The sequence below is a fragment of the Amphibalanus amphitrite genome, unplaced genomic scaffold, assembly GCF_019059575.1.
Source record: "Amphibalanus amphitrite isolate SeventyFive unplaced genomic scaffold, NRLGWU_Aamphi_draft 000440F_arrow, whole genome shotgun sequence".
NCBI lineage: Eukaryota > Metazoa > Arthropoda > Thecostraca > Balanomorpha > Balanidae > Amphibalanus > Amphibalanus amphitrite.
In genome coordinates, this window is record NW_024881934.1 from 395,083 (window position 1) to 409,048 (window position 13,966).

A 13,966-nucleotide genomic window follows, 5' to 3' on the forward strand; every position below is an offset into this window, starting at 1 on the left:
CATGGTATTGGCAGTCTAATGGCGTTTACGGCATGTCTGTATGTCTATTCTGTGATTTTATATGATTTTTTGAACATATGCCGTTTTTGGTCGAAAACTCAGAAATCATGACGTCACTAAAACTTCGATATCTCAAAAATTTTCCGACCGATTTTTTTGAAACTTTGTCACAATAAACTTCAATCAATTCCCTACAGGTACCCAAAATTTGGCGCGCCTGCGGCGCGCCGTTTTTATGCTATGGCCCGGCGAAAAAAGTGGGGGCGTTTAACGCCCCCCCCCCAGCAACTCGCGGGTTAAACAGCATGGTGACTGGTTTGGTAAGTTGGTCCACACATCTTTTCAAGATGATTGTCGGTATGCCATCTGGACCTGCTGCCTTCCCTTCTTGGAGATTTAGCAGTTGGTTGTGCACCTCAATTTCTGTCAGTTGGATGCCTGTTAACCCGCGCCCTGCTGGGGGGGGGGGGGTGTTTGAACACCCCCCCTTGTGGTTTTTTGCGAATATCTCAAAAACGGCGGCGCTCCGCGCCGCCGTTTTTGGTACACCTTATCATACATCAATTCTACACATGTTGTGAAAATTTCAGACCAAGGTCATTCAAGGTCAGGTCACCAGGTCACTTGAAGTGACCTCACCTCATAAAAAGTTTCAATGTCTGTCATAGCTACACCGAGTGACCGATCGCTTTGAAACTTTCAGCGATTGATAAGGGTAACAGTATCTATGAAATGTATATCTCGGAATTTTGATATCGGTGACCTAAGGTCAGGTCAATTTTGCGACCTCCCCATTATAAGTCAATGGGAGAAAATTGAAATGCGCCTCTTTTGGACGGAAGACACTATAAACACTCCCAAACACTGAATTACAAGTGGTTTAGACACACTGAACATGAAAATGGTGTCCGTGACCCTTGTTTATGCCCTGAGGTCATCTTAGGTCACGAATGGTATCTAACAGTTTTTCGCAAATAACTTTTGATAGAGGCATGCTAGAGCGATGAAAACGCCTTAGATGTGTTCAGCTCGACGATACGGATCGACTGATATGCAACATGACCCCTTCCGGTCAGGTCATGACCTTGACCTGAGGTCAAATTTTCAAGTTGACCTTTCAAGGTCAAGTTATAGTTCATTCGATGCGTCTTGACGAGAGGAACACGATGCCGGTAAAAGTAAGCTCGTACAAGGCTTGGGTCAAAAGTTATTGCCGAAAAACTGTTTCCGAAAAAATCGGCTATTTTTGCAGTTTTTGCCCCCTGCAGGCAAAACCGTTGACGTTAGGTCAAATCTAAGAGAATTACTCAGAAAGGGCGTTAATAGGGCTATCGAATGCGCTTTTCCGCGGCGCTGTAGCTCTATTGGTTCCCGAGTTGTGCGTTGGCTTCTTGGAAATTTTCGATATTCGACCTGGAAATCGGCGAAATTTTGCCTTCAATGACCTCTGGTGACCTGACCTTTGACCTGACCAAAAAATTGACCGAAGTGATTTCGTCATTATTTTTGACGCTCTTTCGAACGCCGCCTTCCGCGTATCGCTACGTGGCCCAGGAGCCGAGTTACAAGGGGGGGGGGTGTTCAAACACCCCCCCCAGCAGGGCGTGGAAATCCAGGACCCCCAGCCGGGCGCGGGTTAATGAAAGTTCATCACCAACACGGTCCTGAAACTCGGGTAACGGTCCTGTACCTTCGGTTGTAAACACTGATTGGAAGAACTTGTTCAGGGTATCAGCTGCCTGTTGGTCATCTTCGGTTATTTTTCCTTCATCAGTCTCTAAACCTTTTACTTCTGGTTTCACCTTGAGTTGATTTCGAATGTATGTATGGATTCGTTTCGGTTCTTTCTTGCCAAGTACTGCCAACTTATTTTCATACTGCTGTCTGGCATTCTTGATGCTTTGCGCAGTCTTGTTTCTTTGCATGGCATAGATGTGATAGGTCTCCTCTGTTCTGGACTGCTGGTAGGCCTTCCAAAGAGCATGTTTGAGTTTGACCTCTTTTAACAGTTTCTTTGTCCACCAGGGTGCTAGCTTGTGATTGCCATTGTGTCTCTTCCAAATGGGTACATGTTCATGAATAGCTTTCATCAAGACATTGTAAAAACCACTCCACATGGCTTCCATGTCCATCTCTCCATATGCATTCCAGTTAACATTTTCCAGACTGTCTTTGATTCGATCGTATCTCCCTTTTTTAAAATTGTACCTGAATTTAAATTTAAAATTGAATCATTTGGCCACAACACAAAAAAAATATGGACATTGGACAGCATATGGGTACTGCAAAGAAATAGCAAAAGTGGGCGATGAAAACGAATGTAAACGAATGCGTTGTGACCTGTGATGCAACATGCTGGGCATGTCAATCAAGGCGTTGCTGGACTGGACTTCAGTCCTTCCTCTCGCCCTCGCCAGTTATTTACTTCCTCTTCGGTAAAACGCTGCATAAAGAGCACGGTGTAATAATCACGGTGAGAAAGATTTGAAACGCTTTTGGCCTTTTGTGTTATCAAAATACAATGTGAACTGTCGTTTTTTTTTTTAAGTGGAAAACTCAATGTAATCGGGAATGCGAATGAAAAAAGGAATTCCCTGTTGTGTTTCTGCATGATGGGGTGATTTTAATCGCAGTGATGCCACGATGAGATAAGCCTTATAAAAATAGCTGTTCTGGGGTTTAATTTCAATATAAGCCCTGACACACGATACCCTATATATCCAGCGAGAAATAACCATTATGACATCAAAACCTTTTTGCGTAGCCTGTGGCATGTTTTTTTTATCATACGTTACATCGACGAAGTCATTAAATTTGTAACATTATCATACAAAAAATTGATGTATGCCAAGCTGTTTCTCAAAGTATGCCACAAAAAGTAGCATACTTTCAATGCCAGCAAACTCGGCAAACAGCTGTTGAAAAAGCAGATCGGCTTACCAGAGGTACCTCAAATGTAATAGTATGCCAAAAAACGACGGACTTATGCAGTCATACTTTGTCTTTGTCTTGAATAAGTATCCCTGTACGGAGTTTGGTGAAACTGAATATGTCATAATATGCCAAAAGTGAATATGTACACCGCCGTAATGGAATATATTCACTTGGTGAAATCGGGCCCAGGGCGCGAGTTAAGACAATAATAATTCAAACACAAAAATATTACCCTTGCTTCCAAGCATATTATTGTAACAGAAATTTAACGTGTAGGCATGTGATGTTAAGTTTGCATGCAATAACATAAGAGTCAATAAAGCGTAATGTCACGCTCGGGCTCACCGGCTCCGCCGTATCCGCCGCTGTGGCCTCCACTGTACCCGCTGTGGCCTCCACTGTACCCGCCGTGGCCTCCGCCCTTGTTGAACTTGCTGGTCAGCTTGTTGGCCAAACTGGTGAGGAACCGTCCCTTGGTAGTAAGCAGGCGACCTGGGAAACGTTAGGGGCACTTCACGTGAGCTCTATTACAGGACTTGTCCCCCAGTGGTAAGCAGACGGTAAAAAGTGATAAAGAACATTTCACATTGGGCATGGGTCCTATTACAGTGACCTTCCCTTGGTGGTTGGTAGATGGTCTGGAGCAGTAAAGAACACTTAACATGGGTTCTATTAGAGGAGCATTCCCTTGCTGGTTTTCAGACGACCTGGGATCTAAACAGTCCAGATCAGGTCAGCAAAACGTTCGGAGCATTAGTGCTCACTGCTTTACCGGCTCGTGCCGCGTGTGCCGCATGAAGTTGTGTGTGCGGTGTGCGCCGTGTGTGCCGCTTGTAGTTATGTGTGCGCTGTGTGCGGTGTGTGCCGTCTGTAGTTATGTGTGCCGTCTGTAGTTATGTGTGCCGTCTGTAGTTGTGTGTGGTGCAGTGTGTGCGGTGTGTGCCGTCTGTAGTTCTGTGTGCCGTGTGTGCCGTGTGTGCCGTGTGTGCTCTGTGTGCCGCCTGTAGTGTGTGCGCCGTGCGGTGTGTGCGGTGTGTGCGGTGTGTGCGGTGTGTCGTCTGTAGTTGTGTACCCTGTGTGCCGTGTGTGCCGTGTGTGCTCTGTGTGCCATCTGTAGTTGTGTGTGTTCCGTGTGTGCTCTGTGTGCCGTGTGTGCCGTGTGTGCTCTGTGTGCCGCCTGTAGTGTGTGCGGTGTGTGTGGTGTGTGCCGTGTGTGCCGCCTGTAGTGTGTGCGGTGTGTGTGGTGTGTGCCGCCTGTAGTGTGTGCGCCGTGCGGTGTGTGCGGTGTGTGCGGTGTTTGCGGTGTGTGCGGTGTGCCGTCTGTAGTTGTGTGTTCCCTGTGTGCCGTGTGTGCGGTGTGCGCCGTGAGTACCCTGTGTGCCGTGTGTGCCGTGTGTGCTCTGTGTGCCACCTGTAGTGTGTGCCGTGTGTGCTCTGTGTGCCGCCTGTAGTGTGTGAGGTGTGTGTGGTGTGTGCCGTGTGTGCCGTGTGTGCCGTGTGTGCTCTGTGTGCCGCCTGTAGTGTGTGCGGTGTGCGTGGTGTATGCAGTGTGTGCGGTGTGTACCCTGTGTGCCGTGTGTGTCGTGTGTGCGGTGTGTGCCGCCTGTAGTTGTGTGTGTTCCGTGTGTGCTCTGTGTGCCGCCTGTAGTGTGTGCGGTGTGTGCGGTATGTGCGGTGTGTGCGGTGTGTGCGGTGTGTGCGGTGTGTACCCTGTGTGCCCAGTACACCTGTGTGCCACCCCCCGGGACGCGGCGGCCGCTCACCTCCTTTGCGCAGCAGCTTTCCCTTGATTAGCACCAGCGGCGCCTTCACGGCGCCTACGAGGCCGCCCAGCTTCTGCTTGAGGCCGCTGAACTTGTGCGTGATGCCGCTGAACTTGTGCTTGATTCCGCTGAACAGACGGCCTTTCTTGGAGAATAGCGAGCCGATGTTGAACTTGCCGCCCTTGCCGCGACCTCTGCCGTAGCTGTGACCTCCGCCGTGACCTCCGTGACCTCCACCGTGACCTCCGCCCTGGCGGACAGGCGGACAGGTCAGGGGGTGGTCGTCAGTAGCCACACTGCCGCCAGCGTGGTCATAGGAGCAGCCCAGTGGACCACCCGGCCCAACAGCATACCCGTGGACCAGTCCAACATCACACCTGGGAACCAGCCCGCCCAACAGCACACCCAGGGACCAGTCCAACAGCACACCCGGGAACCAGCCCAACAGCACACCCGGGAACCAGTCCAACAGCACACCCGTGAACCAGTCCAACAGCACACCCGTGAACCAGTCCAACAGCACACCCGGAGCCAGTCCAACAGCACACCCGGGACCAGTCCAACAGCACACCCGGAAACCAGACCAACAGCACACCCGGGAACCAGTCTAACAGCACACCCGGGACCAGCCCATCAGCACACCCGGGAACTGGGTCTCAAAGGAGACCCGCTCGCTGGGTCAGATATGTAGATGGGGTTAGGTCAGATATGATGTACGGGACTGGGTTAGATATAGACGGGACTGGGTCTGATATGTACCTACAGGTCAGATATACATAGACGGCCTGTGGGCATTAAATATGTCAAGTTCATGAAAGCTTAAATTGTGTAAAATGCGTGAAATGTGTAATGTGTAAAACGTGTGCGAGTTTCCAGTCGGTGCGTTTCCACGTGCGATGAGTTTCCAGTCGGTAAGTGGTAATTTTCGCAAATAATCGGTAATGGACACCTAAATAGGTATAGGTTCATCAGCTGTTTGCCAGTTTTATACAGCTGGCAAATGCTTGGTCGGGATGCATGAAAAATATAAAGTAAAAAATCTAATAAGCTGCTTATTCCCGACTTAGGAACATCTACGAACATAAAAAAGCGTCTCTTTGGGAGTTTCATCACTTATCACGCTACGAACAGGAAACACCGCAACCTCAATCGGGGTAACACCGCCACGGGGTGGCGGTGTTCCCCAGTAAGTGATCACAAGCAAAAATCGCCAGCGGCAAGAATGTACTACACGGTTCAAGCAAACTTATCTTACTGGACAAAGCCGATCAATTATTTTTCGATGTAATCAAGTAAATCAAAATGAGTCTCTTCTTAAAGACATTCAAAAGTGCTCCCAACTCATCGAATTTTTATAAGAGAATGTACATTTTTCTTTAAATGCCCACATTAAGCTTCGATTACACTGAATCACCGGAACACAAATCAGAAGACGCTTACCTTCGTGCGGTTAATAGGAAATAACGGATTTTTACACTTCACATTTCATACTTTCGCCGCCAGATGGGGTGGCGGAGTTTCCCACAGTGGCGGTGTTCCCCCCGCTTCCCCTACTCGGCTCTGCGGCGGCGGCAGTGCGCGAACGTCCCTGTTCCCGGTCACTGTGCCTGCTGTCCTCGGCTGCGGCGGCGGCGGCGGCGGCGCGTGCACGCGTTACAACACCCGCCGCCACCGGGAGAAATGGCCGGCCGGTGGTCACTGTTCAGCAGGGAAAAACGGTTCCTCCGATCACGCCAGGAGGAGGTTTCCCCGCCACCAGCACTGTCGTCAGCGGTGTCGTCTTCAACGCAGTCGCCGCCGCTACCGCACGTCCCGCCCCACCACCGCCGCTGCTACCGCTGCCACCGCCGCTGACCACTGGACGGCAGCTGGCACCGCTGTCATTGCTATCGCTGCCGCCTCTGTCGGCGGTACCGCTGGCTCAGCCTACAGCCCTACACACGCTGCCACCGGCCAGCGCACTATGTTTTAACTCTGGATCAAAACTGGCCAGGGATCGTAACTAAGAAACTATATGAGATACAGACGTGTTTTTGGGCTCAAACGAAACGTTGGAGACTACCGATCATTGAAAGTGCAAAATGTGTCGGACCAGATGCTTATGTACTTGTTTATGACGTCACAAGTGTCACGAAACATATACAAATATTGTGTCATATTCTAGCTATGAATGCACGAGCATTTAGGTATCTGTAAATTTGTAATCGTATCTGTAAAAGTAATCGTAAGTCTGAGCAAGGCTCATCGACGAGGCAAGCCAAGTTTGAGGACATGAGCTTGTTAATTAGCGTTGATGACCTCAGATGACCTTGAATGCCCTTATATAGGACTTATTCATATAGGACCTACAATCTTTATATTTATTTCAAAAACATTTTCAAACGTATGTTTTGATATCAACTTGATGTTAACTCTGTCTCCACTTTAGTAAGTCCAGAGTCCTGTATGTTTTACGTCACATGACGTCAGGGGCGGATCCAGCTAATCCGTTTGGAGAGGGCAAAAGTTTCCGACCCATTCGGTGACCTCGACCCACCGCCGCGCCGGTGATTTTACAACGCTTCACTACGTCTGCAATCTGCATGTGTGCAGTTCAGGGAGTTCCATCTGTTATCAGCATACTGACCTAAACAATGAGCAGCGAGCGGTCAGCTCCATCCCTCAAAATGATTGTGACAAAAAGACCTGCTTTTCGTCCAGATAGGCATCGACGCTGTATTATATTTCTCATCACCAAAAGCTTTGGGAGCGGCAAAAGGATAGTCTTGCCCACACTTTTCAGCTATGGGGAGGGCAAATACCCACTATACCCTTCACTGGATCCGCCATCGCATGACGTGAAATGGTAGAATGTATCCCAAAACTTCTTACCAATTCCTATTGTATGGTGCGTTATGTAACATGCAACGTGCATGTAAAAGCACTTCATTGTAATACTAATTGACGCTTACTGCAGCAAACTGATGCTTTTTCATAAAGGTAGACAGCACTAATGGTATCATACCACCTACATCGAACGTAGTAATACTGACTGAAGCGGCCGATGGTAACCCTGCCGAACGCAAACAGGTAATGGACGACCAAAAGCCGATCATCGTGATCAGCGGCCTGTGTCAGGTCTCATACAGTCACCTTTCAGCTCAAAGTCCCATCTAAAACTGGGCACAATGAATATTTAATTGCGCTTCATCAGGTACTAAATATGTTTATAAACTATCAAGGAGGCATGTGTAGCGACCATACAGCTCCAGAGCCCATCTATGAATTTACTGCAATAGCCATGGGGTGGAAGGTTCTTGTTATAGACCAATAGGTACTATACTTCATCAATTCCACCGATAACGCTGTTGATATTTATGAAATGTATATTTCATAGGAATGCTAGCAGTTTTTGAATGAGCAACTGTCATTCATCGACATTGTCCGGTCTCCGGTTCCGGAGACCCTTTGTTTTCTTCTCGCGACACATGAAAATGCAGCTGGCACTTGTCGTATAGGGGGTCGTGCCGTCAGCTGATTACGCCCCAGGGTACGGCAGGTCGCACACAGGTCGGCGACCTTCTATGGGACACCAACTCGTCACAACAGACGAGAGAATGAACGAGGAGTACTAGCATTTTCCCTTGACGCACGCTAGCGACCGTCCCATGGCTCAGCAGGAGCAGACGTGACTCGTTCAAAAAAGTGTTCACCCCCAACACCGGCGCACTCAGGCGCAGCTGAAATTTTGAGGGCATATAGACAACTCCTTGACCCACAGTGTGGTGGTAGTCCGAGACCGTACACTAGCGTACAATTTTTTGTAGCTCTATTAGAACATTGACATATTTCAAAAAAAGTGTGCCAATGTAAGGACTGACGGAAATCAATAAATGTAACACTAATATGCATCATAATTATATAAATGTTGACTCATTACAAAGCCAAAAGCTCGCGCTGTCGTTTGGTACTCAAATTATATAGTTTTGTCAATCCAAAGCTCGAAGATGTTGACGTGAAGCAAGGCGACTGTTTCTGCGTTTGTTAGCCGAAGTTTAGCTTTCGAGAATTGTCTGACTTTGTTGTACATTTTCAACGTTTTCAAAAGTAAAGAGAATACAAGTTTTCGTCGTTAAAGATGCTCTGATCATTTTTGAACACGATAGTGGCCAAACGAAAACGTTTAAAAATAGTCGATATTTCGCGTCCTGGCCAGTTTTTGGCCAGAGTTAAAACACGGTGCAGCGGTGTGCCGATGAACCAGCTCAGGGGCGCTGGATGCGCCGTGCAGCGGGCAATGCGGCGTCGAGCGTAAGTTCAAGCTTTTGGTGCTCCGAGATCGAGTCAATATAGCAATTATGTAAACAGTCAACTGTATGTATTGTTGGACCCACAAAGCTTTCGGTGTGCAATTTGAAAACGTTAACCCATTAATGCCGCTTGGGTCATATATGACCCAAAAGCAAAACCTTAATGATTTTTCTCAATGGAGGCAAGTGGCACTTTGAGGAACTTGTGCGTATGTTTTGTTGGATTTGTGAGTTCAGTGGCGAGCGTCGGAGCCGCATAAAACTTGTGTGAGCTCGTCCACTGAAGTTTCTGGAGCCAAAGACGACGGGACTGCACAGTCGCCGGTCACTAGCAATGGCGCGCCGCCCCAAAAAGCAATATTATATTATGTTTGCACCTTACTATCTGTTGAATGATCGTCCACCTGGCATTTAAATTTGTCTGAAAAAGGTATGATGTATATTTTTGCCCTTCTTGTCGCCATCGGATAACTTTTTTTCCTCGATAAATATCATTGGGTCATAAATGACCCAGCCGGCAATAGTGTTGTCAATTTTCTCGTATGTTGAATACAAGGGAAGCAACTGATGATTATACGATTACTTATTTCTGGGGGTTGTGATCAGATCCCAGTGGCGGATCCAAGGGAGGGGGGTCATATGGGTCACTTATGACCTCCCTTGGGGCCCGGGGGCACCACCGACCTATCAGGGGCACCACAGGCCTGACAGGGGCACCACAGACCTAGTGTTGCGATGTTGGGATATCATGAGCGGACTGGTCGTGCGGGGCCGTGACGAGGGGCGGGCCGGCGACTCGGCCGGCCGAGCGGTACCACGGGCCTGTCAGGGGTACCAAAGGCTTGTTAGGGGCACCACAGGCCTGCAGGAGCACCATCGGCCTAGCAAGAGCACCACAGGTCTGCCAGGGGGCACCACAGACCTGCCAGGGGCACCAGAGACCTGCCAGGGGCACCAGAGACCTCACAGGGGCACCACCAGCCTCGCACGTGCACCTTGGGCCTGTAAGGGCTCCACGGGCCTGTCGGGAGCACTTCAGGCTTGTCAGGGGCACCACAGTCCTGCCAGGACCCAGGGGCACCAGCGGCCTAGCAGGGGCACCACAGGCCTCCAGGGGCACCACAGCCCTAGCAATGGCACCGCAGGCCTGTCAGGGGCTCCACAAGCCTGTCAGGGGCACCTCAGGCTTGTCAGGGCCCAGGGACACCACAGGCCTCTCAGGCCTATGGTGCCCCTGACAGTGTCAAGAGCGCCAGAGGCCCAGCAGGGGCACCACAGGCCTGCCACCGGCACCAACGGCCTCGCCAATTTGACGTTGCAAAGCATTGCAATGCAGTGCCTCTTAATATTGTTTGGCTGAAACCGCTATACAGTATACACAAGAAGGTATCTAGCTAATCGGTGGAGCCAACAAATAACTAAATGTACTTACTTTTATTGACGTTTCGGTTTCAAACAACCTTCGTCAGAATAGAATTACAAGTTACGTCTCATATTTCAAAAATGCACATATTTCAAACACACTGAGAACGATTGTTCTCTGCCACCGGCAGAGAACAATCGTGTGAGGTTCTCAGTGTGTTTGAAATATGTGCATTTTTGAAATATGAGACGTAACTTGTAATTCTATTCTGACGAAGGTTGTTTGAAACCGAAACGTCAATAAAAGTAAGTACATTTAGTTATTTGTTGGCTCCACCGATAACCTCATAACACAAATATGTCCCTAAATAATCAGTATCTAGCTAAATCGGTTTTCGTGATAACTCCTTATTTGTGACTATACTAATGCCGGTTGGGTCATTTATGACCCATGCTTATAACTTGAGAACCGATGGAATATTTTTTTTAAGCTTGCACAGTTTTCTTACTGGGACCCGTGTGGCTAACATTTGTTAAGGGCAACTTAAGAATCAAAAAATAAAAATTCCGGCATTAATGGGTTAATGCTGCATACCTACGGCGGGAAGGAGGTCGGAAAACAATTGGTTTTGCAGCGTTCTTCTCGTTACGAATGCCTTTAAAGGGACCCTCCCACCTTCAAAAAAGTTTATGAATTGGCATGAAAGTGATGTCGCTCGGTTCAGAAAGAGCGAAAACGAATATCTACCAAATTTCACCGAAAAATATTCACCGGTTTTCAAGATATTAGACTTTTACTTTTGTTTACTTTTTGGGATCTCTGCTGTTCCTAGCGACTTTATTTGGAAGCAATAGTTTGGCAGCTGAAAGTGCGGCACTTGTTGCGCGCAAAGCAGCATATACCACCGCGTGCTACAAAACGTCTTAGTCAAACATTTAAAAATCGTTAGATATCTGCGCTGACGTCACACATTCAGAGGGGTATTCCTATGCATTAGCCCCTCTGAATCAAAATGCTGCAATTTTGAAATTCAATATTTCTGATTTAAGGCATTTCTCGGTGTTGTGAGTGCCGAAACCGGTAATTGTGAGCCAGGGACCCCATTTTGGCTATCTCAACTCAAATCTAATGTTAAGGTGGGAGGGTCCCTTTAACAGTGACCAAGACATTTTCATCGGTGCACGCCATCCGGCTGGTAATTTACGCGCTAAAGAGCCGATGATGCACGCGCGCGCTAGCGGCTAACCAGACGGAAATACGCGCGCTAATCAGCCGGTACAACCCGCGCCAACCAGCCAGCAAAACCCCGCGCTAACCAGTCGGTAACAGGCCGGTAACACCCGCGCTGACCGCGGCGCCGGACGGCGGCTTTTCGTAATCCGGCGCGTGAGCCGTGACTTTCTCCCCGCGGCGACGGCGGCACATAGGCGATTTTGGCGTCTTGTTATCGATCAGGATATGAACGATAACGCGATTTGGGTGCAGACGGCCATTAACAGCCAATACTGGACAACAGATCTGGGGAGCGTACGGTATGAGACACCCTAATCAGTAATAGGGCCCACCTATTAGCTTGATTTGGGGCTCGAATAGAGGGAGCGGAGGATGGCCAGCACGAGGAGGGAGGGAGGGGCAGAGGGGTGGGAGGAGACCCGAGTCGTGGCGCGGTTGACGACCCGGGTCCAGGGGGAGGGGACCGGGCTTCGGCCGAGGCGAGATAAGACACGCACAGTACACAGGCCGCAAAACAGGTCGGGCAGTCCAAGGCGCGCGCTCAGAGGCGGCGGACAGTGCGGAAGGGTGGAAACGAAGCGACAGGCTGTGGAAAACGGTGGAGATCAACACCGCCGAGTGGCGCGTCAGCAGCCGCCGCCGACCCCCACACAGCGTCAGCTGACCGCGTGTGTGACGTCATCGGTCCCACGACGTCACAGGAACGGCAGCAGCACGGCGAGAGACCGCTACGAGGGAGGAGAAGCCGGGCCAGGGGCTGGGCTTGTCGGGGTGAGGAAGAAGCAGTACAGATCAGACATTTGCATGGATCCGAGTGATGGATTTATGATCTCAGCGGATCTCGAGGCAAAATGCAGGCTCAGATCTATCGATCCCACCGAATCCGGCGTGAAAAATTTATCCTGGATCTATGATCTCACAGGATCTGACGGTAAACCAAGAACATGGATCTATGATCTGAGTGGATCCCACCATGAACATCATTTGAAACCAGGTATCCAAGTGTTTCTTGTCAATAAGTGCCATAAAACTATGGATTATGAAACCGTGTCCGCTGTGTTCCCTTTGAGACCGCCTCCCCCCGTGTCCCGTGTGGTCCCTTTGAGACCGTCTCCCCCCGTGCCCGCTGTGTTCCGGGTGTCAGTTCCGCCGTCAGCGCGTGTTCCGCCGGGCCGCTCTGAGGTCCGGATCAGCCGGATCATCCGCGCAGGATCAGCCGGATCATCCCCTCAGCTGGTCCGCTCAGCATTGTCACACCGACAAGGCTCGCTGGATTCGCCCTAATTTCGGACCCCCGGTCCCCGACGCCAGCAAACGAACCAACCAACGGGGCCGGAGGGTCTCCAAAGTCCAACATCCGGCCACTGGCCCATACCTACTAATCAGCATGGTACTATCACGACAGAGAGCGCTTCTTAGATGAAAAAACAGTCAAACAATCATAGAGAATTTCGATGGCCCGTTTCTGGTAGGTAGATATAATTAGGGACAGCATACTCGTAAATCTAGAATGAACAATTTTAGGCAGTAGGTATAATCATGATTGATAAGGTCTGAGACAAGTAGTATTATAATGCGATAGACAATGGGAACTATTTTGAGTTATATTTTGATTTGGCTTCACATGTGTTTCGACAAAATGCCTTTTTCAAGCCTACCATCCCAAATGACAACAATTAGGCCAGTGTTTTGAATTGTTGTCATTTGGGATGTAAGGCTTGAAAAGACATTTTGTCGAAACACATGTGTAGCCAATCCAAAAGAATATAACTCAGAACAATTTCCATTGTCTATCCCATTATAAAAGGTATAATCATCGAAAGCACGGTGCTAGTTGGGTGCTAGTAAGAAAACTCCTTTTTGGAAACATCTTTAGACTACGCACACCTGAGTGTTGTAAATGCTTTGCTACCATCCCTCAGGGGTTTCAAGACGGCACAGTCACAGTTCTCCCTGAGCACCTACTGTCGGCGCCGGTCTCAACAATGCAGCCCTGCAATGATCGGTTACCGACATCGCGACATCCAGTTGCGCTGCAAGCCGCGGTAACCCGCGGGCCGGAGCCGCCGTAACCCGCCGGCCGGAGACCCGGTAACCCGCCGGCCGGAGTCGCCGTAACCCGCCGGCCGGAGTCGCCGTAACCCGCCGGCCGGAGACCCGGTAACCCGCCGGCCGGAGACCCGGTAACCCGCCGGCCGGAGCCGCCGTGACCCGGGCCGGAGCCGCCGTAACCCGGGTCGGAGCCGCCGTAACCCGCCGGCCGGAGACCCGGTAACCCGGGCCGGAGCCGCCGTAACCCGGGCCGGAGCCGCCGTAACCCTATTGAGTAACGCCACTGCAACTCTGCCGGGCCGCGGCCCGGGCCGCGCTCAGAGCTGTGACCC

General features: G+C 49.9%; 1 protein-coding gene across 3 annotated transcripts in view; it reads right to left on the bottom strand.

Moving 5' to 3' along the window:
- LOC122391494 (keratin, type I cytoskeletal 9-like) overlaps positions 1-13,966 on the bottom strand; it is a 78,447-nt gene that overhangs the window by 13,504 nt on the left and 50,977 nt on the right. For all 3 annotated transcript variants that reach the window (XR_006258357.1, XM_043385501.1, XM_043385502.1), the window contains 2 exons: positions 4,698-4,947; positions 3,280-3,426 (listed from right to left, as the gene is read on the bottom strand). Coding sequence is in view for 2 of the 3 variants with exons in the window: in XM_043385501.1 (XP_043241436.1) it covers positions 3,280-3,426; positions 4,698-4,947 (397 nt within the window). In the remaining variant the exon portion in view is untranslated. The remainder of the gene's footprint in view (positions 1-3,279; positions 3,427-4,697; positions 4,948-13,966) is intronic.